This window comes from Carcharhinus amblyrhynchos, chromosome 12, assembly GCF_965287045.1.
Source record: "Carcharhinus amblyrhynchos chromosome 12, sCarAmb.v2.hapA, whole genome shotgun sequence".
Classification (NCBI taxonomy): Eukaryota; Metazoa; Chordata; class Chondrichthyes; order Carcharhiniformes; family Carcharhinidae; genus Carcharhinus; species Carcharhinus amblyrhynchos.
Genome location: NC_137335.1, coordinates 67703120 through 67729982, shown reverse-complemented (window position 1 = coordinate 67729982; position 26863 = coordinate 67703120). Strand labels below are relative to the sequence as shown.

At 45.8% G+C, this 26863-nt stretch overlaps 1 protein-coding gene across 1 annotated transcript in view; it reads left to right on the top strand.

Annotated features, from left to right (window-relative positions):
- LOC145350623 (ALK tyrosine kinase receptor-like) overlaps positions 1-26863 on the top strand; it is a 1029887-nt gene that overhangs the window by 726756 nt on the left and 276268 nt on the right. The window contains exons 8-9 of the mRNA XM_080199829.1: positions 8630-8730; positions 13053-13222. Of these exons, the coding sequence (XP_080055955.1) occupies positions 8630-8730; positions 13053-13222 (271 nt within the window). The remainder of the gene's footprint in view (positions 1-8629; positions 8731-13052; positions 13223-26863) is intronic.

Sequence of the window (26863 nt, the reverse complement as noted above, 5' to 3'; positions counted from 1 at the left end):
CATCGCGCCTGATTTATATTTCTGTGAATGTCATTGGAAAGCTCTTGCTGGAAGATAGGGCAGGAATCCACACTGTACCGTTCTGCAAATGGATGTACAAACCTATCAAAGTGACCCTGCGTTAGAAAGACATAGCTGGCATCCCATTCCTCACACCCACCCCTTCCGTCATGAACTGAAGAAGTGCACGGTTTCCAATGGAGTGACACTCTCAGTTTAACAGACTGGCAGTATGTATGTTGTTATCTGTTAACATGTTTGTGTTTTTTAGTCACGATTGGATGAAAGATGATGTCAACATCAATCAGGACTGAGAATCAATCCACTCGAGAGCTTTGTAAAACCAGTACTGCCGGGTCACTGCGACCTTGTACTCATCATATTCATTTGTCAGTATTACGGGCAGCATAGTCTTATTTCAAGGAACAGAAAATCAATCATATTGATATTGCTCTGGTGCATAACCTACTTGTGATTAGAGTCAATTGAAGCAGTTTATTGATGAAGGATTCTGTTGGTAAAATTGGAAGATTTCTGTTTCTTAAACAAAGTAGATTCTTTCACGCCTATTTGTGGAAGTTCCCAGCAATTTAAATCACCCACCTTTCACGGTCAGCCTGACCATTCGTTTTTGGTAGAGGATCATCCTGGATTGTGTCACCTGCCACAGCCCTCAGAAGGATCTTTCTGTGCCTGTGTCTAATTGGTGGAATCTCTGATCTCTTCCCCACCCCGATTTCCTGAGTGTTATAATCAGACCCTTGAGCTATAGCTTGTCCTCTTGGCATTTAAACCTCTGAATCCTCAGCAGCTCTTGTATTTTCTTCCAGTGTTTCTTCTTCCTCTGCTCCATCACTTTACACACTGTGAGGAGGCGACGGCCTAGTGGTATTATCGGTCAACTATTAATCTAGAAACTTAGCGAATGTTCTGGGGACCTGGGTTCAAATCTCATCAGGACAGCTGGTGGAATTTGAATTCAAGGATAAATATCTGAAATTACAAGTCAATTGATGACCCTGAAACCATTGTCGATTGTCAGAAATACCCATCTGGTTCACTAATGATCTTTAGGGAAAGAAACCTGCTGTCCTTATCTGGTCTGGCCTACATGTGACTCCTGAGCCACAGCAATGTGGTTGACTTTCAACTGCCCTCGGGTAATTAGGGATGGGCAATAAATGCTTTCCAGCTAATGAAGTTCATGTCACATGGATGAATGAAAAAAAGTGTTTGGATGGCTGATCCTGTTGGAGAATATTGTACATGATGTGCATATTCCGGCGTTGGACTGGGGTAAACACAGTAAAACGTCTGACAACACCAGGTTTAAGTCCAACCGATTTATTTGATAGTACACTCACTGGCTTTCGAGGTTAGCCCCTTCGTCAGGTTAATGGAGAGTTCTGGCCTCAGACAGAGCATATAAAGCTCAGACAGTTTAGAGATTACTGATTAGAATGCGAATCTTTACACCTAACCTGCTGTTCAAGTCCTGAAGTGGCTGACAATGTGTGTGGAAGGAGCACTGACCACAGGTTAAAGAGATGTATATTGTCTCCAGACAGTACAGTAAGTGAGGTTTTGCAAACCCAGGCAAGTCATGGAGGTTACAGATAGTGCGACATGAACCCAAGATCCCTGTTGAGACCGTCCTCATGTGCGCGGAACTTGGCTATCAGTTTCTGTTCAGCGGCTCTGCGCTGTCGTGTGTCGTGAAGGCCGCCTTGGAGAATGCTTACCCGAAGGTCAGAGGCTGAATGCCCGTGACCACTGAAGTGTTCGCCAACAGGAAGGGAACAGTCTTGCCTGGTGATTGTCGAGCGATGTTCATTCATCCGTTGTCGTAGCGTCTGCATGGTCTCCCCAATGTACCATGCTTCGGGGCATCCTTTCTTGCAACGTATCAGGTAGACAATGTTGGCCGAGTTGCAAGAGTATTTACCATGTACCTGGTGGATGGTATTCTCACGTGTGATGATGGTATCCATGTCGATGATCCGACATGTCTTGCAGAGGTTGCTGTCGCAGGGTTGTGTGGTATTGTGGTCACTGTTCTCCTGAAGGCTGGATAGTTTGCTGCGAACAATGGTCTGTTTGAGATGGTGTGGTTGTCTGAAGGCAAGAAGTGGGGGTGTGGGGATCTTCTACAACATCTTCTCCGGAGTGTTCAACATATCATTGATGAAGATGAACATCTCGCCAGGGCTATCCCCACACCCCCACTTCTTGCTTTCAGACAACCGCACAACCTCAAACAGGCCATTGTTCGCAGCAAACTACCCAGCCTTCAGGAGAACAGTGACCACAATACCACACAACCCTGCCACAGCAACCTCTGCAAGACATGCCAGATCATCGACATGGATACCATCATCACACGTGAGAATACCATCCACCAGGTACACGGTAAATACTCTTGCAACTCAGCCAACATTGTCTACCTGATACGTTGCAAGAAAGGATGTCCCGAAGCATGGTACATTGGGGAGACCATGCAGACGCTACGACAACGGATGAATGAACATCGCTCGACAATCACCAGGCAAGACTGTTCCCTTCCTGTTGGCGAACACTTCAGTGGTCACGGGCATTCAGCCTCTGACCTTCGGGTAAGCATTCTCCAAGGCGGCCTTCACGACACACGACAGCGCAGCGCCGCTGAGCAGAGACTGATAGCCAAGTTCCGCGCACATGAGGACGGTCTCAACAGGGATCTTGGGTTCATGTCGCACTATCTGTAACCCCCGTGACATGCCTGGGTTTGCAAAACCTCACTTACTGTACTGTCTGGAGACAATACACATCTCTTTAACCTGTGATCAGTGCTCCTTCCACTCACATTGTTAGCCACTTTAAGACTTGAACAGCAGGTTAGGTGTAAAGATTTGCAATCTAATCAGTAATCTGTAAACTGTCTGTGCTTTATATGCTCTGTCTGAGGCCAGAACTCTCCATTCACCTGACGAGGGGGGTAACCACGAAAGCTAGTGAGTTTACTATCAAATAAATCGGTTGGACTAAAACCTGGCATTGTCAGACCTTTTACGGAGAATATTGTAGTTAGATAATCCTTTGAGTATGACTCCTTAATTGCACAAACCCTGAGCCCAATAGAGTTGTTTTGGAAAACTGTTCCAATGTGCAGGTGTCCTCTTAGTTTGTGGCTAAATTGTGACATAAGAACATAAGAACATAAGAAATAGGAGCAGGAGTAGGCCATCTAGCCCTTCGAGCCTGCCCTGCCATTCAATAAGATCATGGCTGATCTGAAGTGGATCAGTTCCACTTTCCCGCTTTCTCCCCATAACCCTTAATCCCCTCGCTTATCAAAAACCCATCAACCCGCGTCTTAAAAATATTTAGCAAGGCAGCCTCCACCACTTCAACGGGCAGAGAATTCCAGAGATTCACCACCCTTTGAGTGAAGAAGTTCCTCCTCAACTCCGTTCTAAACCGCCCCCCCTTTATCTTGAGGCTGTGCCCCCTAGTCCTACTGTCCTTTCTGAGCGGGAAGAGTCTCTCCACCTCTATCCTATCCATCCCATTCATCATCTTATACGTCTCAATGAGATCTCCTCTCATTCTTCTAAACTCTAACGAGTACAAGCCTAGTTTATTCAGCCTCTCCTCATAGCTCAACCCCCTCAACTCCGGTATCAGCCTAGTAAACCTCCTCTGCACTCCCTCCAAGGCCAAAATATCCTTGCGTAAGTGCGGCGCCCAAAACTGCACACAGTACTCCAGCTGCGGCCTAACCAATGCCCTATACAGCCGCAGCAAGACCTCCCTACTTTTATATTCAATCCCCCTCGCTATGAAGGCCAGCATCCCATTCGCCTTCCTAACCACCTGCTGCACCTGCAAGCTGGGTTTTTGCGACTCATGCACAAGGACCCCGAGGTCCCTCTGCACCGTCGCCTGCTGCATAGTGAATAGTTCCTGAAATACTACCAAAGCCACCAATAAACCACTTGCCATTTAATAGTTGATTTGCCAGGCCATCACACACTTCAACAGTGCCAACCAAATCCTTTGTTTAAGCCATTTTCCATTTGTGTCCTGAACAATATGAATCTCCAACCTTAAAATACCCTGCTGATTGTGGACTCATAATTTGTTCACAGCTGTACCCATAATTTCATGCAGGCATTTAAGCTTTTGTAAATTTTTGTGCCAACTTGCAATATCATTTTGACTTCCAACTCCCTTCAATGCCACTCTAATGAGTTTCACAATGGGATTCTAACATGTCTGGAAGGTAAATACTGATGGGAAATGCTGACTGCCCGAGAGGTTCTTTATATCCTTCCAGCAGCACCTGCACACCTGCGGAGAGAGTCGAAGTCAACTAATTTTTGTTGCCATGGCACTACAACGGGTTTCTCTTCCCAAAGGTAAATTATGATAGCTGATCAATATGTGAGCACCTGCCTCAACACAATACAGCATGATTCTGTTACCTAGCTTTTAATTTAAACATCTCCAAGTGTTCCAGTTTAATGAGACAAACTCATTCAACAATTTCTTTATTGAACACTTCTGGTGCCAACTCAAATGTAAATAATTGCAACTCATTAGCTCTTTACTGAACTTTAACTCTAACTGAATATTAATTCCCAACTGAACTTTATCTCTTAAACTGCACTTTAACTTCAACTGAACATCAACGTTAACTGAACATCAACTCTAACTACTTAAATGAAAATAAATACTATCGAGTTTAGGAAAACCTTAGCCAAGAAATATCCTTGATATGGAATCTATCTTCTTCTTCTCTGAAGCATCCTTCAGGGTATGGGTCTTCTTATGATGGCTAGTCTCTTCTGAGTTATCACTGCCAAATAAAGGCTGCACATGTCTTTTTATCCATAACCCTCCACTCGCTTCTAGAAGATTCTCTGTCATCCAGCCAACTGTGTAACCAGAAGCCAATCACATGGTTTGAACATCCAGTGAAATTACTTTTGAACGACACATTACACTAAGTTCAAACCACATGCTCCACAAATAACAGTAATAAATCAAAGCCACTATGTCAGGGTCAAATGTAAACAACTTCCCTTATTTGGCCAACACAGGAAACTTTAGATCACAACTCCCAGACCAGGGTAACTTTATGACCTGCATCTGGTTTTAGTTATAAGTTGACCAGAAATCCCAGTCAGAATAGCCATTTTAAAGCCACTATTGTCATTATTGTTGTTAAATTATTTTTGCAGCCATTCTTTCTCCGTCCACAATTCATTAAAAGCACAAATTGATTTAGTGCTATATAAATTTGACTGTGCAGCACCTATAATTCAGGCACCTACTAGTTTATTAAGGCCCCAATATACTGGGCATGAAACACCTGATAAATTCAGGTCAAAAGTGCAACTTTTGTCATATTGGTTTTGGCCTTCTATTTTTTTTGTGATCCGCTCAGCTTTAGTGCGTCCCTGCCATCTACTGTCTTCCTGTTCCAATCCATCCATGCCCCTTAAGTGATCAACTCATAAATAGTGAGAATGAAATCACAATAGAAAGCTACCTAGATGTCAGCACTGATCAATGCTAAGTTACTATTCCTGACTGAGAGACCACAAGGTATAGAGTTTGGAAAACATTGTGTTGATGCCATGGAGAATTTACTAGAGGATTGTTAGGTTTTGGTTCTGCCTGCTCTTGGTGGTTAATATCCAATGGAGTATTCAGAAAAAAGCAGTGTGAATGTACTGGCCAACATTCTGCCCTCAGTGACTATCAACAAGAATTGTTTAACTCATTATAGCTTGCTGCGCACAAATTGGATGCTACACTTGCCTCATGAACCGCAGTAGTCAAACTTCCCAAAGTAACTGTTCGCATATCTGAGGCAAAATAAGCTGTTATGCTATCACAAGTCCTTTCATACATGCTATTTATATAATAAATACCTTTTATATTATGAAAGGATGATATACATTTTTTCACTTGTGAGATGTAATTTCTCTTAACCAAGCAGCTTGCTAGGCCATTTCAGAGGGCACATGTGGGTCAGTTGCAATGCTGTGGTCAGGGTAGGTGAGGATTTCTTTCCCTAAAGGTTGTCAGGAAAGTTTTTATGAGAGGCCCATTACTGAGATTAGCTCTTCATTCCAGGCTTACTCAATTAATTTAAGTTCCCAACTGCTGGAGTGGAATTTGAACTCTGTTCCTGGCTCATCATTTCCAGGCCTCTGGAATGTTACTCTGGTAACATAACCGCGATGTGATGACTTCAGCCAGGCTAATGAGGTTGGCTTGCTAGAGTATGAACTACCTGATGAGTCTTAATTGATGGTTAAATCAGGGAGCCGCATGCTCCTTTTTTTAAAGCAGGTGTGTCAGTCTCCCAGCCTGCATTAAGCAGGGAGCAACTGGAGAGCTGGCTGTATACAGAAGTGTGGTGTAAATAAAGTAACTTGGTGGCGGGACGTCCGCCTCCATGAAGTTATTACACTACCATCCTCAACTTCTCTTCAGATAATAAATATTGAGGACAGATTTCTCCAGCCCCACTGGTCTAAAAGCTGGAAATTCCCGCCCAACCGTCAGTGGCATTTCACATTCTCCACAACCCTCCCGCTAAAATTCCAGTGGCGGGCGGGATGGGAGAATTCCGGCCTGTATAGTATATATAAGTGTGTTTCTTTTTTTTGGCCACTTTTGTCCTTCTCAAACAAAAAGAAAAGGTTTAAGTCCATAAAGCTCCCGCACAGCTTAAGTGCGCTCCCACCAACTGCTTCCAAGCACCTCGCTTCGTGCAAAGCTCGACCGCGCTGAGTCTCCTTCTGGGGAGATTGTTAGGTTCTGCACCGCGCCGCTTGTAGCAGCTGTAGTAGTAGTAATCCACATCATTGCAGCAGCTGTATCAGCAATACAGGGCTTCCATGTAAGTACTGTATTGATAGAAAAAAAATCAGGATTGCCACTTTATCTCCGGAATCATTCTCATGGGGATTTCTGAAGCAGTGTTCATATTCACATCCACACACCTTTTAGTAACTGACCATGCATCCACTGCACACAGACCAATTTAGTGAGAGATCAATTCTGTCGTCTCGAGTAGTCAAAGCTATTTGGGCTGGAAACAACATGACTCTGATGAGAAAAGGTTGCTGCTGCAACAAAGGAAACTGCTTTTCAGCAAGAATAATTTTATTTAAAGGTAAACAAATAGCACATGGTTCTACTTGAAGAGGTTACAGCTCATAGCACTGGATTATTAATCCACAAACTCAGCTAATCTTCTGGGGACCCGGGTTCGAATCCTGCCACAGCAGTGGAAGGATTCGAATTCAATACAAATAATCTGGAATTAAGAATCTATTGATGATCATGAAACCATTGTCGATTGTTGTAAAAACCCATCTGATTCACCAATGTCCTTTAGGGAAGGAAATCTGCTGCCCTTACCTGGTCTGGTCTATATGTTGTTAATACTGAGTTAACTTCCACCTTTGACTTTCAACCTAATTTACCGGTTCAGACATAGAACCCTACAGAGCAGAAAAAGGCCCTTCGGCCCATCAAGTCTGCACCGAACACAATCCCAACCAGGCCCTACCTCCATATCCCTACATATTATACCCACTAATCCCTCTAACCTACACATCCCTGGACACTAAGGGGCAATTTTTTAGCACGGCCAATCAACCTAACCCACACATCTTTGTACTGTGGGAGGAAACCGGAGTATCCGGAGAAAACCCATGCAGACACGAGCAGAATGTGCAAACTCCACACAGACAGTTAATTGTTAATAGACTCACCTGGATATATAAAGGGGTTACAAGTGACACACTGAGTGTTGGATGTGGATGTGGATCATGGAACTCCTACATTGCAGAAGGAGGCCATTCGGCCCATCGAGTCTGCATCAACCACAAAGCCACCCAGGCCCTATTCCCGTAACCCCACACATTTACCCTGCTAATCCCCATGACACTTGAGTTAATTTAGCATGGCCAATCAACCTAACCTGCACATCTGTGGAATGTGGGGGGGAAACTGGAGCACCCAGAGGAAACCCAGACAGACATAGGGAGAATATGTAAATTCCAAACAGAGACCCGAGACTGGCACTGAATCTGGGTCCCTGGCACTGTGAACCAGCAATGCTAACCACTGTGCCACCACGCCGAGTTGAATCAGAAAGTAAAGGGAGTTTATGAAGCAGCAAGACTTGCAGTTCCATTACTGGACTTCAACTGAGAGGCTCAATACAAGTGTCTAGAGGAGCAATTTTTTCACACAGAGGGTGGTGAGTGCCTGGAACAAGCTGCCCAAGGTAGTAGTAGAGGTGGGATTTTGTCTTTTAAAAAGCATTTAGATAGTTATATGGGTAAGATGGGTATAGAGGGATATGCGGGCATTTGGGACTAGCTTAGGGGCTTAAAAAAAAGGGCAGCACGGACAAGTTGGGCCAAAGGGCCTGTTTCCATGCTGTGAACCTCTATGACTCTATGTGACTCCAGAGCCACAGCAATGTGGTTGACTCTCAGCTACCCTCTGAGCAAGGGCAACTGGGGATGGGCAATAAATGATGGCCAGCCAGCGATGCCCATGTCCCACAAATGGATAAAAATAAATATATATATGTTTTAATTTATATGTTTTTTTTCAGGTCATGCCCTGTTCCTCAACACCAGAGAGACACTAATTGCTGAATTCAGTGAGTTGAGAAGTCCAATTTTTCCAACTCCTATTAGGAATTCGCCATGTGAGGCAAGTACCCTGTTCTGGTTTATCCAATGCTTCCTAACAATTGTCTATTGGTCCATGTGAATTGCTCCAGCAATTCTTACCTCCTTGAATTCCTCATCGGAATCCGTAAACTATCAGTTTTCCACCCAGAGAAGTAGCTGATGAGGTCTGAAAGCAAGACTGGAAACTTGAGATGATTAAAAACAAAAAAGTGCTGGAAATTCTCAGGGTGTCGGGCAGTATGCGGGGAGAGAGAATCAGGATTCATTTTTCAGGTCTGTTGAAAGATCACAGACCTGAAACATTTCATTGGATTTAATGCAGCTCTTTGTAGTGGGAACAATTGCAGCCAGGCCCACTCCAGTCGTAAAAGACCCAACATCATTTGCCACCAGCGGTTAAACCTGTCCCCGGTCAGTTGGAGGGAGCGAGGGGCTGCTGCTGTGAGATGCACAGTCGCAGAAGGTGGGATGTTAATCAGGCTCAATAATTAAACACGCATTATCCCTGAGCCCACCCCAATTTAGTGGTGGCTCAGCAAGGGATTAAATGAGGGCCACATGCCTCCTGTACGTAACCTAGCGGCCTCCCAGTGTTCAGGAACTCTATGCCTGAGCAAGGCACTCAGCAGAGAGGAATTGCTAAAAGCCACTCCCCTGCCTTTGCCTCCACCCCCACTTCTCCCCCTCGCCCACAATCTCCATCACTTACCCTTAACATAGGTTCCCTCCGTGGTTCTGGATCTCAGTTGGATCCATTGCCACAAGGTGCCACCAATCCTGTTGATGCTGGCGATATGTAGAATACCCACCCCTGATTGGCTGACAGCTCTCAGTAGTTGAAACTATTGCCACCGGGGACCTCAGTTGCGGGGAAGGCCTGATGGTGGCCACTTAAGAGATTGAAAGGCAGTTAAAGGTGCCCGCTGATACTCTGACTAGCAGTCAAGACGCCTGTTGGAAGGACAAAATCCCAACCAATAACCCTGTTTCTCTTCTGCCAGACCTGCTTTATCTTTCCAGCACTTTTTGTTTTTTTTCTGATTGAAGTAAGTAAAAGGTGAGCCATGAGTGGTAAATAATTAATGGCCAAATGAGCTGTTACGTGAGTTTTCTTTGTGAAAAATTGACACTGGTTTAGACAAAGCTGCGGTTCACACTGCATTTATAATGTAGTGATAATAACATAATTGGAAAATTGTTGTAATAGAGTTACATACTTCCAAATCAGAGCATGTGCAATAAAAAAGGAAGGGGCAGGCAAACATTTCAACACACTTAATTGTCCAATATCCTCTTCATTCCCCGATAAACTCTGTAGTAATTGTGGCCAAATAAATGCAGTCCAGCATAGTTTTGGATGCTGCCTCCAACAGCATCCTCATCCTAGACTACGGTGGGTCCCAGCACATTGATGTGAGAGATTGTCCGCCCGCATCTCCAAAGAAAAGAGTGAAGTGGATGATCCCACTCAACCTACGTCTCAACGCCTTCACTATCGTACAGCTTATATCTCCATGAGCAATCATTAGTCAGAGTGAAAGAATGAATATTGTACCTGTAATTGCTTTGAGCAAACAAAACATAAATTTAATTATGTGTGATTGAAAAATGCATTTTTCTTGAGGTTTATTATTACTGGAATTCTTTTTACTGGGGATTTTTTTTTTCAAAGACAAGCCAAGCTGTAATTTGCAAATTTAGCAAAGCAGAACAGGCTAATTAAGCCATTTCTGTTTCAAGTTTTGTGCTTAAGAAACTAATTGCCTCCCAGCTGTAATGATCAAGTTTGACAAGCAAAAGCAGTGTTCGCCCATAGCTTTATTTTTGGGTAGACAGTCAGATCTTTGGCTGCAAAATTCACCTCCCGAGCACCTGATTTATCAGCACTTCCAGTTCCATTTTGCCCACAAAGTGGTGTCTGCAGCATACATGCACACTTAATAGAAACATAGAAACTAGAAGCAGGAATAGGCCATTTGGCCCTTCGAGCCTGCTCCACCATTCATTATGATCATGATGAAATTCAATATCCTGATTCCCCCTTCCCCCCATATCCCTTAATCCCTTTAGCCCCAAGAACTAGATCTTCTTGAAATCACACATTTTGGCCTCGGCTACTTTCTGTGGCAGTGAATTCCACACATTCACCATTCTCTGGGTGAAGAAATCTATCCTCAGCGCAGTCCTAAAAAATTTACCTCCCATCCTCAAGCAGTGACCCCTCGTTCTTCTGATGCCTGCTGCCATTTTACTGAGGCCATTAGTACACAGGCAAGGAGAAGTTTGCAGAGTCAATAGATGAAATCCCACTGGTTTGACAACAGCCCTATCATTTTGGACCTCAGTGCCATAGCCTGAACAGATACTCAACAATAGTGAGGAACCCCCCCCACCCCGCCACCCCGCCACCAGCACTATTTAAAGAGACCACAAACTAACCACACGCTAGTTGCTGATTGATTTCCACTGACTGTTGCTGTGATTGTAGAGGAAGTTGGTGCTTTTCAGAGCTACTTGAAGTTGCTGAAGGAGTGGCGTTGCAGGTTCTGTACAGACCTTCAAAGATTCTGCACAAATCATTTTTTTCCCCAAACTTGGGCGCAGCAAAAAGCATCTCGCTGGAGCACAGCAGACAGGGAGAGTGAGAAGCAGTGACAGAAGTGTAGACAAAGTCAATGGGTGGGAGGCTGGTTTGAGTGATGGACTGGATTACATACACAACCTTTTGTAGTTTATTGCAGTCTTGGACAGAGCAGGAGCCATACCAAGCTTTGATATAACCAGAAAGAAGGCTTGGCAAGTCTACATAGCCAGATTGTGTTAAATAGGGTAATAAATGAAATAGCACCATCAACACTGTTAATGCTCAAAATATACTTCCATTACACAACAATTTTACAGTGATCAGGAAAAGGATAGTAAATGAGGGCTAAATGACACTCAGTAAATTACTGTTCTGTAATACTCCAACACTGTAGACATCGGGCTTGGTAGCTACAACAATTTACAACCTAATGGTTTGTTAACTAATATTAGCTGATGAAAAATGATGAGACAAGTGCTATACTTAAAGGTCGGGGGAAAGGAATATGAGTGTTCAGTTGAGCCAATAAGGCAAATTCATATCAAGTTTGCTTTTTCTTATTGATTCAATCTGCTGATATAAATATTCAAACTGCAGGTAGTGTTATGGTTTCACAGTGTTAGCCCAGTGGTTAGCACTGCTGCCTCGCAGCTCCAGGGACCCGGGTTCAGTTCCAGCCTTGGGTCACTGTCCGTATGGAGTCTGTACGTTCTCCCCATATCTGCATGGGTTTCCTCCGGGGGCTTTGGTTTCCCCCCACAGTGCAGAAAACATGCTGGTTAGATACATTGGCCATACTAAATTCTGCCTCAGTGTACGCAAACAGGCACCAGAGTGTGGCAACTAGGGGACTTTTACAGTAACTTCATTGCAGTGTTAATGTCAGCTGCTTGTGACACTAATAAATAAACAGAACCCCTGCAGTGCAGAAGGAGGCCATTTGGCCCATCGCATCTGCATCAACCATAATCAGCACCTTGCTCCTCTTGCCACGCTCGCATTCTCCACACCCATCCTTGTTTTCCTTGCCCCTTCCTATCACCGGGTTTAACACCTTCTTCCGAGGCAGACATAGCCACTACCCAAACATCGGGAGCGCAGCTGCCATTGCAGCCTAGCAACATGCACACATTCACAGGAAATTGTTGGTGTAGGTAATAACAACACATAAATTGATTGGCTAAGATGGATTTCAGCTTTCTTTAAAAGTCTTCACCAATGTCAGTTTTAAAACACAATGGGAAGAATTTTCCCATCCCACTCACTATGGGAATGGTAGCGAGCGAGGGGCGGACCATAGAAAGATCCGTTGACCTCAGGCAGGATTTTCCAGTTTCAGGGCAAGCGCGGCCAAAGTTCACAAAATTCAATATCACCTTCATGGGCTGAATTCTCCCGTCCTGCCCGCTGTGGGTGGTACATGGATCACACAAAGGTCCATTGACCTCAGGTGGGATCTTCCAGCTTTGGGGCGAGCGTGGCCAGAAAATCCAGCCCTGTAAGTTTCAACTGTAGGTTGCCTTTGTGATTAAGGCCTAGAAATCTCCGGGACACCAGGCTCAGCACTGTGCTGCTTTATGCACTGTGCATACCTCAGCGGAGGCCCAAGAAAGAATTCCGGCCTTGATCCAAGTGCAGCTCTGTGGGTTTCGCGCTAATTTACTCCAGCCTCAGATGGGAAAGGAAATAAATTGGGATATAGGTAGCGTGTTGTGTGAATTTAAACATGACGTCTGATTGTATCTTTTCCCATGCAGATCCATATGTCCTTATGTTTGCATGGTACACTGATGGGAAGCCTTTCGTTCTTGGTTGTGGAAAATAAGACGGATCAGGAATATGTCAGGACCCTCTGGGAATTTGCAAACGTCACTGGCTCAGGAAGCTGGCAGAAGGCCACCCTACCACTGACTGATGTGTCTGACAGGTACAGTGTTCTATTTCTCTTTCCATTTGAGAAGTGGTCCGACCGTCTTATTGAGCTAAGAAACTGTGCACGGTGCTCCTCACACGAGCTTGCAGATCACTGTGTCTATTCACCATCTACAGAAAGAAAAGTTCCATTTAAATTATATCTTTCATTACCTAAGATTGTCCCAAAGCACTTTACAATTAATTATTGCTTTTGGAGTGCAGTCGCTGCTGTAATGTAGCGAACATGGCAGCCAATTTGTGCATAGTAATCTCTTACAAATGGCAGTGAAAGAAATGGCAAGATAATTCACTGAGATTGGGCAGGCTTGATGAGCTGAAGGGCCTGTTCCTGTTCTGTATTGTTCTTTGTTCTTTTACGATTTGTTTTAGTGATGTTAATTTAGAGATGGATCTTGGCCGGGACACGGGAGAATGCCACTGCTCATCTTTGAATGGTAGTGTGGGATTTTTTTTACATCGTGGCAGTGCAGACCGAGCCTCAGCTTAACTCTGAAGCAAAAGCAAAATGCTGCAGATGATGGCGATCTGAAATAAAAGCAGGAAGTTGAAAGCTGGAAAAACTCAACAGCAAATGTAGAGAGAGAAAGAGAATTAATGGGCCGAGTTTTATGAGGATAATTCTAAATGTCCAGCTAGCAAGAAGCTGGAGAGTTCCTGATCCGTTTTTTGGGCGGGTTTTCATGCTCAATCTTAGTCGCTGGAAAAATGGACTAGACTGTTTCTAGCTGCCACAGGCAATGGGCTAGGCTTAATTCGACTGCCTAGCCTGTAGAGGGAGCTACTGTGCATGTGCAGACCTCTGATGCTGCACATGCGCAAATTCAGCAGCAGGAGTCTCACAGACTGAGAGAGAGCTGTCAGGCCCCTGCTGCTGCAGGCAGCCTCAACCAGCTCCGCTCCCAAACCCCCCAAAATCATGGGGGCCCACAGCTGATCATGAGCCCCACAGTGCACTGGCATCTAGCCCTGCCACTACCCCCCCCCACCCAGACCGATCGTGCCCCCTCCCCGATCACACCTGTGGAGCGGTGGCAGCCCCTTCCATCTGATTGCATCTGCAGAGCAGCCATGGGCCCCTGTCCTCCTCCCGATCCAATCCCATTTGCAGAGCTGCAGTGGTCTCTTTCAGGCCCAACACCCAATAGGCTCCACCCGATATGCCCTGCCACTTAGCTCCCTCCCCATTGGCCCCAACCCGGTACTGCTTGAAACATTCTAACCCATTTTTCCAGCAACTAAGTACGGAAGATTGGGCATGAAAACCTGCCCAAAAAACGGATCAGGAACTCTCCAACTTCTTGCTAGCTGGTCATTTAGAATTGTTCTCATAAAACTGCACCCATTAACTCTGTTTCTCTCTTGACATTTGCTGCTTGATGGGCAGTGCCTGCTGGACATTACCCAGGTGCCAGGCTGGCAGTGCCAAGGTGCCTGGGTGGCACTGCCAGATTGATACTATCCCCCCCGCTTGCCCTCAATCTCCCGGGGGGACCTCAATGGCTTCTGTTTCCACTGGCGAGGCCAATACAGCTGTTCCCATTCATGGGGAACAGGTGTTTTCCTCGCCGGAGAAAACCTGTCCTGGTGTGGCCATAAAGCTAAATGAGGCCATGCAGGAAGAGCGGTGGATGTGGTTTATATGGACTTCAGCAAGGCGTTCAATAAGATCCTCTATGCAAGGCTTATTGAGAAAGTGAGGGGGCATGGGATCCAAGGGGATGTTGCTTTGTGGATCCAGAACCTGCTTGCCCACAGAAGGCAGAGAGTGGTTGTAGATGAGTCTTTTTCTGCATGGAGGTCGGTCACCAGTGGAGTGTCCCAAGGGTCTGTTCTGGGACCCTTGCTGTTTGTGATTTTTATAAATGACCCGGATGAGGAAGTGGAGGGATGGGTTGGTAAGTTTGCCAATGACATGAAGGTCAGAGGTGTTGTGGATAGTTTGGAGGGGTGTCAGAAGTTGCAGCGAGACATAGATAGGATGCAAGACTGGGCGCAGAAGTGGCAGATGGACTTCAACCCGGATAAATGTGTCGTGGTACATTTTGGTAGGTCCAATGGGAGGAAGGAATATAATATTAAGGGTAAGACTCTTAGCAGTGTGGAAGATCAGAAGGATCTTGGTGTCCGGGTTCATAGGACTCGCAAATCGGCTTTGCAGGTAGAGGATGTGGTTAAGAAGGCGTATGGTGTACTGGCCTTCATCAATCGAGGAATTGAGTTTAGGAATCGGGAGATAATGCTGCAGCTGTGTAAGACCCTGGTCAGACCCTACTTGGAGTACTGTGCTCAGTTCTGGTCGCCTCATTACAGGAAGGATGTAGAAGCCATAGAAAGGGTGCAGAGGAGATTTACAAGGATGTTACCTGGATTGGGTGGTATGCCTTATGAGGATAGGTTGAGGGAGCTCGGTCTTTTCTCCTTGGAGAGACGAAGGATGAGAGGTGACCTGATAGAGGTGTATAAGGTGATGAGAGGTATTGATCGGGTGGATTCTCAGAGACTTTTACCCAGGGCTGAAATGGCTGCCACGAGAGGACACAGGTTTAAGGTGCTGGGGAGTAGGTACAGAGGAGATGTCAGGGGTAAGTTTTTCACTCAGAGGGTGGTGGGTGAGTGGAATCGGCTGCCGTCGGTGGTGGTGGAGGCAAATTCGATAGGGTCTTTTAAGAGACTTTTGGATGAGTACATGGGACTTAATAGGATTGAGGGTTATAGGTAAGCCTAGTAGGTAGAGATACGATCGGTGCAACTTGTGGGCCGAAGGGCCTGTTTGTGCTGCAGTTTTTCTGTGAGCCCAGACGATTCAGTGCTGTGCTCACTAGTCACACGGGGATGAAGATAATAATAAATTTAAATAATTTATTCAGCCTCTCACTCATTTCCAGTGAGTGTCTGACTTTGCTGGAAATCTGGCTCTCATAAAATCGTGAGAGCCAAGAAATTGGCCAAATGTTTTGAATCCATTATGACTCTCCCCTGGAAGAGGTTTTCCTGAGGTTTTTAACCTCTCACCTGAAAGACAGCATCTCTGACATGGCAGCACTCCTGCAGTGCTGCACACAAATGTCAGATTACTGCTCAAGTCTCTGGACTCAGGCTTGAATCTGCAAAGTTTTGACTCAGAACTGAGTGTTCCACTTCTGAGGCATGGCCTGAGGAGTTTCTCTTTTGATATGTGTCTTAAGATTATGCAGGGTATGGACAGGGTGAGTAAGGAGTAGTTGTTCCCCTTGGTTGAGGGAATTTTCGGGTAAGGGGTAGGAGATTCAGAGGGGATTGGAGAAAAAAATCTTTTCGCTCAGAAGGTGGTGGGAATCTGGAATGCACAGTCTGGGAAGGTAGTCAAGAGGTGGAGGTGCCGGCGTTGGACTGGGGGTAAACACAGTAAGAAGTCTGACAACACCAGGTTTAAGTCCAACCGATTTATTTGATAGTAAACTCACAAGCTTTCAAGGTTTGCCCCTTTGTCAGGTGAATGGAGAGTTCTGGCCTCAGACAGAGCTGAGTCTGTGCTGTTATATGCTCTGTCTGAGGCCAGAACTCTCCATTCACCTGATGAAGGGAGAAAACCCGAAAGCTTGTGAGTTTACTGTCAAATAAATTGGTTGGACTTAAACCTGGTGTTGTCAGACTTCTTACTAAGGTAGTCAAGGCCAGAAACCTTACAACCTTTCAAAAACATTTGGATGAGCACTTGAAAAAGGCCTTTTTTGCACTGTATAACTTTATGACTCTATGTTGTACATGTACCTGTAAGGGACTATTTCTTCGACATTTAAACTGTTAACATTGCACATTTAGAGTTTACTGCCAGAATTTTACCGCCTCTTCTGCCTGAGGTTCGTAAGATCACGCCTGAGGCCAACAGAGAATGTCCTTCTGTGAGTCTCACCTGCCCCAATTCTGGGCTGGACGAGGTGGTAAAATTCCAACCCACATCATTGTTTTACGAATCGTTTGTCGTACGACTGGCGTGTTTACGTGGAATAGAAGAACATAAAAGCTTTCTCCTTCAGATATAAAACTTGATATTCATCTCATGGTGCTCTGACCACCTATTCTGCTCTCACCTCCTATGAGGAGGCAGGCTGCAAAAAAGAGGGGGGTGGGTTCTTGTGCACCTGCAGGAAGATTGCAGTCCATTTGAGAAATGCCACTATTTGTACAAACAATTACTTTGATTATCTGCCCACCACTATCTGGCGTGTTACCATTACTGCTTCGCTCCCGTCTCCAGCGAGTGCGTGAGGTGCATTTTTATTTGAAATATTCTGGCACCCACCAACCATAGCACCCCCATCCCCTCCCCCCCCATCCCTCCACCCCCTCTATAACCAGCACTCAGCTACAAAGCTTCCACAGGGCTGCTTGCTGCTGCTGCAGGGGCTCACATTTCCGCAGTATTGCCAGGCTGTACTTCTCATATCTGGGTACCAAGCCCTCCCACTGGATGGACCTGTGCTCAGGAAGCACTGTGACCATTACGAGACTTGGGCTGGAATTTTCTCTCCCCACCTACCACGGGCATCGTCGCGGGTGGGATACGGGACCATAGCAAAGTTCCGTTGGCCTTGGGTGGGATCTTCCATCACCGAGGCGAGCGAGGCAGGAAAATCCCGCCTTTGAACACACAAATCCAGATTGACTAAGCTGAGTTCTGTAAGGTGAGGGCACTGCACCTGACTACCTTCCCTAATGCCTCAATGCAACTTTCTGATCACCATCAAGGAGTTGTGAGAATGTTACAAACAATTGCAAGCATCCGTCCATCTCAGGAGATGATGGGCTGCACTCAGAGTGCGTCACGTCCGCATTGAACGTGGTGTGTTGTGGCCAGTTTGTGAGTGACAGTCCCTCCTATAACTGGCAAAGCTCAATAGTTTCTACCCAAAGTCAAGTGGCGCTTTCTTCCTGCCAGCAGGAAGGAAACCTTTTCCCGTAATGTTCTGATTACAAGAGGTAGTGAAAATCTCTCAATTATAAAATCCTTACAGTGCAGAAGGGGGCCATTTGGCCCATCGAGTCTGCACTGACCCTCCAACAGCTCGCTAAACCGTCCATTTGTCGCCTATCCCCGAAACCCCATATATTTACCCTACTAATCCCCCCGACCTACACACCTTGGGCCACTAAGGGGCAATTTAACATGGCGAATCCACGTAACCTGCACATCATAGGGAGGAAACCGGAGCATCCGCAGTTGTGGGGCGAATGTGCAAACTTCACAGAGATGGTCACCCAACGCCGGAATTGAGCCAGGGTCCCTGGCACTCCAAGGCACAGTGCTGAACACTGTGCCACATCAAAATTAGATGTTTAATTCCAATAATCTGTCATGATGGGATTGAATCCAGGTCTCCACAGCATTACCCTGGGTCTCTGGATTACAAGCCCAGTGACGTTACCATTGCGCCACCACCTCCACAACACTGAAGCTAAAGAAAAAGGCGAAAGTCTTTATAAAGGTAAGAATGCTGGAAACGTACAGCAGGTCACTCAGGATTCATAGAGAGAACTAAGTTATTATTTCACACTCAGTCCTTCCTCAGAACTAAAATCTGAAAAGGTGAACAGGCATTCCAGTCGGGTCAAGATGAAGAGGAGGAGGAAGTGAGGGGAAACAAATAAACTCAAAGAGAAAGAATCAGTAAAATAACCTTTGAAACAAAAATCGGATTTTCAAATGATTGAACTGACCTTCACCCTGGACCATGGAAGGAGATATTAAATAAAGTACCGACACAAGTAAAGACATACCATGGAAGAATTACGCAATCACTACAGTGCAGAAGGCACCATTCGGCCCATTGAGTCTGCACTGACCACAAACCCAGCCAGCCCCTGTCCCTGTAGCCCCACATATTTACCCTGCTAATCCCCCTGACACTACGTAGCAATTTAGCATGGCCAGTCAACCCAACCCACAGTCCAAAGCACATCTTTGGACTGTGGGTGGAGACTGGAGCGTCCAGAGGAAACCTATGCAGACACGAGGAGAATGTGCAAACTCCACACAGTCACCCGAGTTGGGAATTGAACTCAGGTCCCTGGCGCTATGAGGCAGCGGTGCTCACCATTGTGCCACTGTGCCGCAAGAGGCAAGTGGGAAGAGGCCAGAAGACATGAAAACATCCAAATTCTACAAATCAAATTCAAGGTGAAAACGACAAGCCCTGGCAAAACGTGTTAGGGTCTGGCTGAACAAGAGACTTAAGACTCTACCCGAGCCTTTACTTTCTTTACAGTGAAGTGGTGGTGCCATTGGGTAAGGCTGTACCTGTGTCTGATAGGAAGCCACGCCCTTCATCAGAATGCAATGTGAACAGTGAACATCAGGCATCTACCACACTTCATTCGCCCAAAGATTATGAGAGTCAGTCGATGGGAGCGCTTTCTGTTGCCTGTTACTTACATGCTAGCAACTCATCACACCATCCAGCCTCCTATCCATTGACTCCATCTACATTTCCCACTGCCTCAGGGAAGCAGCCAGCATAATCGAGGACCCCACACACCCTGGACATACTCTCTCCCACCATTTCCCATCGAGAAAAAGATACAGAAATCTGAGGACATGTACCAACCGACTCAAAAACAGCTTCTTCCCTGCTACCGTCAGACTTTTGATTGGACCTGCCTTATATTAAGTTGATCTTTTTCTTCACCCTATCTGTGACTATAACACTATATTCTGCATTCCCTCCTTCTCTCCTCCCTAATGTACTCTATGAACGGTATGTTTTGTCTGTATAGCTCAAGAAACAATACTTTTCATTGTATTTCCAGTACACGTAACAATAATAAATCAAATCCATTCAGGTCGCCTCTGTACCCCTGATTTCTAGTGTTGCATCAAGCCTCAGGAAGTCGGAGCTTGGCATTTGAACAGCCAGTTTCCTGGATCATGCTGATCATGGAAAAATCAATAAAAGACACTGGGGGAATTTTCCCACCCCACCCACCACGGGAACTGGAGCTGGTGAAGGATGGACCACGGTGGGATTTTCTGGTTTCGAGGTGATTGCACTTGGAAAATTCAGCCTGCTGGGTTTCAAACGGACCACTTTTTAACTTCCTTTCAAAATGTTCAGCTGGAACTACAGATTCATTGATGCTGCAGCTAGGTGTGGCTGTGATTGCCCACCCGACACCGCCCCCCCCATCCCATTCGAGCCACAGTCCCAGCTACACAGTAAATGGGCCCTCAAAATAGTGCAACTCCTCCAATCCCATATCGTGAGCTGGGATCAGAGGGAAAGGCAGAGGGGAAAACTTCTCCCTGCTAAAGTCGTTGCGTCAGAAAGGCTAATCCGACCCCATAATCCACAATATAATCCAAGATCTTTCAGCTCAAAGGCGCAATTTGCAAACTGTGCTTTTGTTAGGGAGGGGCAGGTAATTTGCATAAAGAACAATGTATAGCCAGGGATGATAGAACTGCAATCTAATTGAAGAATCCAGATTAGATGCTCAAAGACTAATAACACTTGCGTGTGGCTACAAAGGTGTTTTGTAGTTTGAGGTATCCCAATGAATTAGAACTGGAATAACGGGACTGACTGATTGCATGAGAAGAGTTCAGATCGCAAGATACTGATGGAACAGGAATCAGTCGCAAAAATGCTAGAGTTTGTTATGAAGGATGGGATAACTAAACACTTGGAAAATAATGGAGGATTGCAGAGCCAACATGGATTTATGAAAGGGAAATCGTGTTTGTCCAAGCTGTTGGATGTAACTTGGCAGTGCATCAGTCTCCGGGCAGTGGGAAAGTCTCCTGCGATTAGACCGGAGCCAGGGAAGGCCCGATACACAGGAAACAATCCCATTCCTGGTGACCTATCAATAAGGCTCATTAATGAATCAATAGATAACAATTATCCCTGAAGCCACAACAATTTAGGAATTAAATTGGAGTCACACGTGTCCCAAACGCCAGTGCCAGTAGTACTTTACACTCAACCAAGTTCCAGCATGGGGAAAGGGGGCAGCAGCTGAAGGCCACCCTCCGACCTTGCTTCCAATCCCCTTGCACCTCTCCCCCACCACCAACCCATTCCCACCCTCTCACCATTTCCCACCCTGCCTCCCCATTCAGGTGGGATTCCCACTGCCAGGGTCCTAAGTTGTGGAGAAAGCCCAGCGCCAGCCAGGATCAGGCTCCACCTGGGAAGCAATGCAGCTTTCCCACTGGTTATCCAATCATTTGCCGGACATACATACATAATATTAATAAGACCATGAAAAGGAAGGAGCAGAAGTAGGCCATTTGGCCCATCGATTTATGGGTGACACGGTGGTTCGCACTGCTGCCTCACAACGCCAGGGACCCAGGTTCAATTCCGTCCTCGGTGTTTGACTGAGTGGAGTTTGAATGTTCTCCCTGTGTTTGGTTGGATTTCCTCCGGGTGTTCCGGTTTCCTCCCAAAGTCCAAAGATGTGTGGGTTAGGTTGATTGGCCATACTAAATTGCCCCCGAGTGTCAGGGGGACCAGCAGGTTAGATATATGGAGTTGCAGGGATAGGGCCTGGTGAGACTGGTGTCGGTGGAGGAATGGCCTACTTTCTGCACTGTAGGGATTCTACAGTTCTATGTTTCTGCTCCTCCATTTAATGAGATTAAAACTCTGCAGTCCACCATTTTCTACGCAGTTCACATCTTATCACCCACATTAACATGTCTGAGAAGCTCTGGTGATGTTTCTGAACTTGTCTACATGAATAATGGTGCGTACCTGGACTTCACTTTAGGAATGAACAGATGTACAGCTGGTCTGCAAATTCCTATTATCCTCTAGCTCCCTGAGCCTGAGAGAAATTCCTGAAGGAACATACATCTTACGAATGGGGTTAGCATCCTTGAAAAGTAAGTGATGAAAAGGGGAGGTTTGGCCGTTCAGCAGGAAGTAAAAAGAAGAAAACATGAAAACAAAAGTAAAAAGAATTACAGGAATGAATAGCAGCAACAAAATGGCGAATAGTCAAACCAAAGCATTTAGTGAATCGCAGCTTTAAGGCTGAAAAGGCACAACTGGAATTAGATTGCGAAGCCCAACAGGTGAAAATAGAGCTGGGAAGGCCAAAATTTCTCCAGGTCAACCAGCATGACGGTTTTCCGGCATCTTTCTGCTCCTGGGCCATTTATATGGAGACATGTGGGCAGAGAAGGGGGCAAAGGGCAGCCATCTTGTTAACATAATTAAAAGGCCTAGTAAGGCCAATGATTAGAGGGCAATAGGAATTTTCCAGCCAGCCTCTGATCCCCTCAGGAGTGTCCAAAGCCCAGCAGTTGTCCGGAACCATGGGCTGCACAGTGGAAGGTTTTTACGGCCTCCTTTATTGGATCTTTGAGGAGCGTATGGGATGATTATTTCTGACACGGTGCAGGATCAGGTCCCGGTTTCGATCCCAACTCCAAAATGGAAACGTAGCTCCTAGTAACTGAGCAGAGAGGTGCTGATGCTGCAAACGACCAAATGAAGCTTGTGAAGATGCTCTGCATCCATTGAAATAGACAGCAAAGATAGTGTGAGACTCAGTCTCTAAATCTGATCGTTCACTTCGTAGGAACACAAGAAATGGGGGCAGGAGCAGGTCCCATTATCCATCGAGCCTGCCCCACCATTCAGTATGATCATGGATGATTGCTTTCTTCAACTCCATTTCCTTACCTGTTTCCCATATCCCTTAATTCCCTGAGAGACCAAATATATCTTTAGGGGCGGCATAGTGGTTAGCATTGCTGCCTCACAGCGCCAGGGACCCACGTTCGATTCCCAGCTTGGGTTACTGTCTGTGAGGAGTTTACACATTCTCACCATGTCTGCGTGAGTTTCCTCCGGGTGCTCCGGTTTCCTCCCACAGTCCAAAGATCTGCAGGTTAGGTGGAATGGCCATGCTAAGTTGCCTCTTAGCATCAGGGGGTCTAAATGAGTGGGGTAATGGGGACAGGGCCAATGTAGGATTGTGGTCAGTACAGACTCGATGGGCCAAATGGCTTCCTTCTGCATTGTAGGAGTCTATGATTCTATGATCTGTCAACCCCAGTCTTAAATGTATTCAATGATGGAGCATCCACAACCCTCTGGGGTAGAGAATTCCAAAGATTCACAACCCTTTGAGTGAAGGCATTTCTTCCCATCTGAGTCCTAAATAATCGCCCCTGTGTTCTCGATTCCCTGACCAGCAGAAACAATCTTCCAGCTTCCATTCATCTCGAATGTACTTTTAACAGCTGGAATACAGGAAGACAAAACATCCTTCTTGTACCTTCTATGATTCTCCGTGCCATATTGTTGTAAACATTGCAAAGAGCAGTTCTCAAAGTCAATGACACAGCACTTGGCTGGGTGTGTAGAATATGACATTATTTTGGCAAGTACACCCTCTGTAGGCTGAAAATTTATGACTGAAGCCTCAAAGGCACTTCCTCGGAAGTAAAAGCTAAGGGCAATGCGGAAAAGGCCAGCGATGTCCAAACCGGCACTGCTCTGAGATGTGGTGACCTCAAGCGCAACATAAAAAGACATTTATCTTTTATCATCTGCCAGCGAAATACCGCAAACAAAATGTTCATCCAGTCTGCGGAACCATAAATGGAACATATTGTGTGCTACATCTGTTGGTGCAAACAGTTCTTGACTGACCTCCGGTATCGACAGTCAGTACTAAAAAAGCCGTTCTGTAATTCAGGACGTGAATATCACATTAAAGAAAAATTAATTGAGTCTAATGATCAAACTGTACAGCTGGCTCATGCATAAAGATGTAAATAAGGTAGCGCTCAAAATGCTCAGTGAATGACTTATGGGTTCCAGCTTGAAGTGTGTTATGGCTCAGCGCTCTTGACCTTCTCATGAGCTCCTGTTGATCAACACTTTTTCTTCTTTGCTCTTGTCAGGGCAAGACGCCTGTTTCATATAAGTTACTTTTCCTCTTGGCACCCAACCAGGATTTAGATCCAGTGAGGGGGCTTACCAGCGGGAGAACCAATGGGAAACACATCTGTAAGAGAGGCCCCAGCATGACTCAAGGACCCTCAGGCACTTCAGTGGCCAACGTCAGGCGTTTTGCAGGGTCAAGCCATCCGTGGGATTTCAGCTGCCAGCCAATCAGAGGCCTCTGCATTGCTGTCAGGGGTGCTGGTTAATGCCGGCAAAGCTGCAAGTCCAGTCGGAGGATTGCCATTGGAATGCATGGGCAATGGTGAATAAAGATGGAGTCGTGGGGAGCAGGTTCCCAGAGAGAAGGGGATTGGGGACAGGGGCTTGAGCCAAGACAGAGGGAATGGCATTCAGCACCCAATCCATTCTGGGTCATCCGTGGGACATGGGCATCGCTGGCTGGCCAGCATTTATTGCCCATCCCTAATTGCATTTGAAAATCAACCACATTGCTGTGCCTCTGGAGTCACATGTAGGCCAGAGCAGGTAAGGACAGCAGATTTCCTTCTCTGAAGGACAGTAGTGAATGGGTTATTTATGGCAGTCAACAATGGTTTCACGATCATTATTAGATTTTTAATTCCAGATTTTTACTGAGTTCAAATTTTACCATCTGCCTTGATGGCATTTGAACCCGGGTCCCCAGAACATCACCCTGGGTCCCTGGATTACTGGTCCAGTGAAAATGGGTGGGCCGGGGGTGGGATGTGCAGTATGTGCGACTATCCACATGATTGTGAGGATCTTAGCTTTTAGGTCATGACAGCAATTAGAGAAAGGGCCACCCGCTCCGTACCAAGAAGCCACAGTCTTTAGATGGACCTCAAGGCCCAGAGGTAACTCAGGGTCAGAGTGACCCAGAGGTCACTCAAGGTCACTCGGTGTAACCACATGAAATATCCTCAATGGAAGCTCAGGAACCCTCCCAGTTCTATGCTGCATCTACTGGGGGTGCAACTGTCAGGACAGATAAATAAGCACAATAGGGGTTACACAGTGGTAATTCTTAATTATTCCCATTAAATAATCGACATAGTTTAAATTGTGCAGAATGCAACACACGACTAAAAATCTGGAAACACAGTTCTGATCTTGATTGTATAAAAAGGATGGGCACGATTTTACAGCCTTGCTTGGGTGAGACCAGAGGTCTCTCTTATAGACACCTCTCTCATAGAGGTCTATAAAATAATGAGGGGCATAGATCAGCTAGATAGTCAATATCTTTTCCCAAAGCAAGAGGAGTCAAAAACTAGAGGGCATAGTTTTAAGGTAAGAGGGGAGAGATACAAAAGGATCCAGAGGGCCAATTTTTTCACACAGCAGGTGGTGAGTGTCTGGAATAAACTGCCAGAGGCAGTAGTAGAGGCAAGTTCAATTCTGTCTTTTAAAAGACTTTAGACAGTTACATGGGTAAGATAGGTATAGAGGGATATGGGCCAAACGCTGCAATTGGGACTAGCTTAGGGGTTAAAAAAGGGGCAACATTGACAAGTTGGCCGAAGGGCCTGTTTCTGTGCTGTAAACCTTTGTGAGTCTAGGAGGTCAGTGGCGATTTCCATTATTAGACCCCCTGTTCGCTCTGATTCCATGGTGGACAAGATGGTAGAGTTCCAGCAGAAATTGCAAAACAAATACTGAGCAATTACAGCGACCAAGAGCGATTGAGCAGGGATCAAAACTCCCCCGAAATGATCCGAGCAGTGGGAGTGTTGCTTGCATATGCTGACTGTCTGCTTGATGATGTTTCTAGTGGTAGCATGATTGTTGCTGTAGGCCAGTTCTGTGACTGCACCAGATTGACTGATAGACACTATTGATAATGTGTTCGTTTCCCAGTGGCCTGCCTATGATCTGACAGCTTGATTGGAATAAGGATGACACAGAGGGTTAGTGATGAATGAATGAGTGGATGAATGAAAGAGCGAATATGAATGAATGAATAAATGATGTCGGCTGTTAGGACACCAGGCACAGACACTCATGAAATACACTTTGTAATCACTAACAAGCTCGATCTTAAAGGAATGGAAAACACGTGCATTCAGGATGATGATGAAGAGTACACACTTGGAGTTTAGGACCTTGGGCGCATGGGGAACCTGTGCCTTGTGCTCTCTTGTCTTGCATGGCTCTGCTTATTGAAATTATAATCTAAGTGTAGAGCGCTTCAGAGATCGCCCTGATATAACAGTTCACAGCCTCAGAGATTGCCCTGATATAACAGTTCACAGCCTCAGAGATCCCCCTGATATAACAGTACTCAGCTTCAGAGATCCCCCTGATATAACAGTACTCAGCTTCAGAGATCCCCCTGATATAACAGTACATAGCCTCAGAGATCGCCCTGATATAACAGTACACAGCCTCAGAGATCCCCCTGATATAACAGTTCACAGTCTCAGAGATCCCCCGATATGACAGTACACAGCCTCAGAGATCCCCCTGATATAACAGTACACAGCCTCAGAGATCCCCCTGATATAACAGTACACAGCCTCAGAGATCCCCCTGATATAACAGTACACAGCCTCAGAGATCCCCCTGATATAACAGTACACAGCCTCAGAGATCCCCCTGATATAACACTACTCAGCTTCAGAGATCGCCCTGATCCAGCAATCCACAGCCTCAGAGATCCCCCTGATATAACAGTTCACAGCCTCAGAGATCCCCGATATAACAGTACT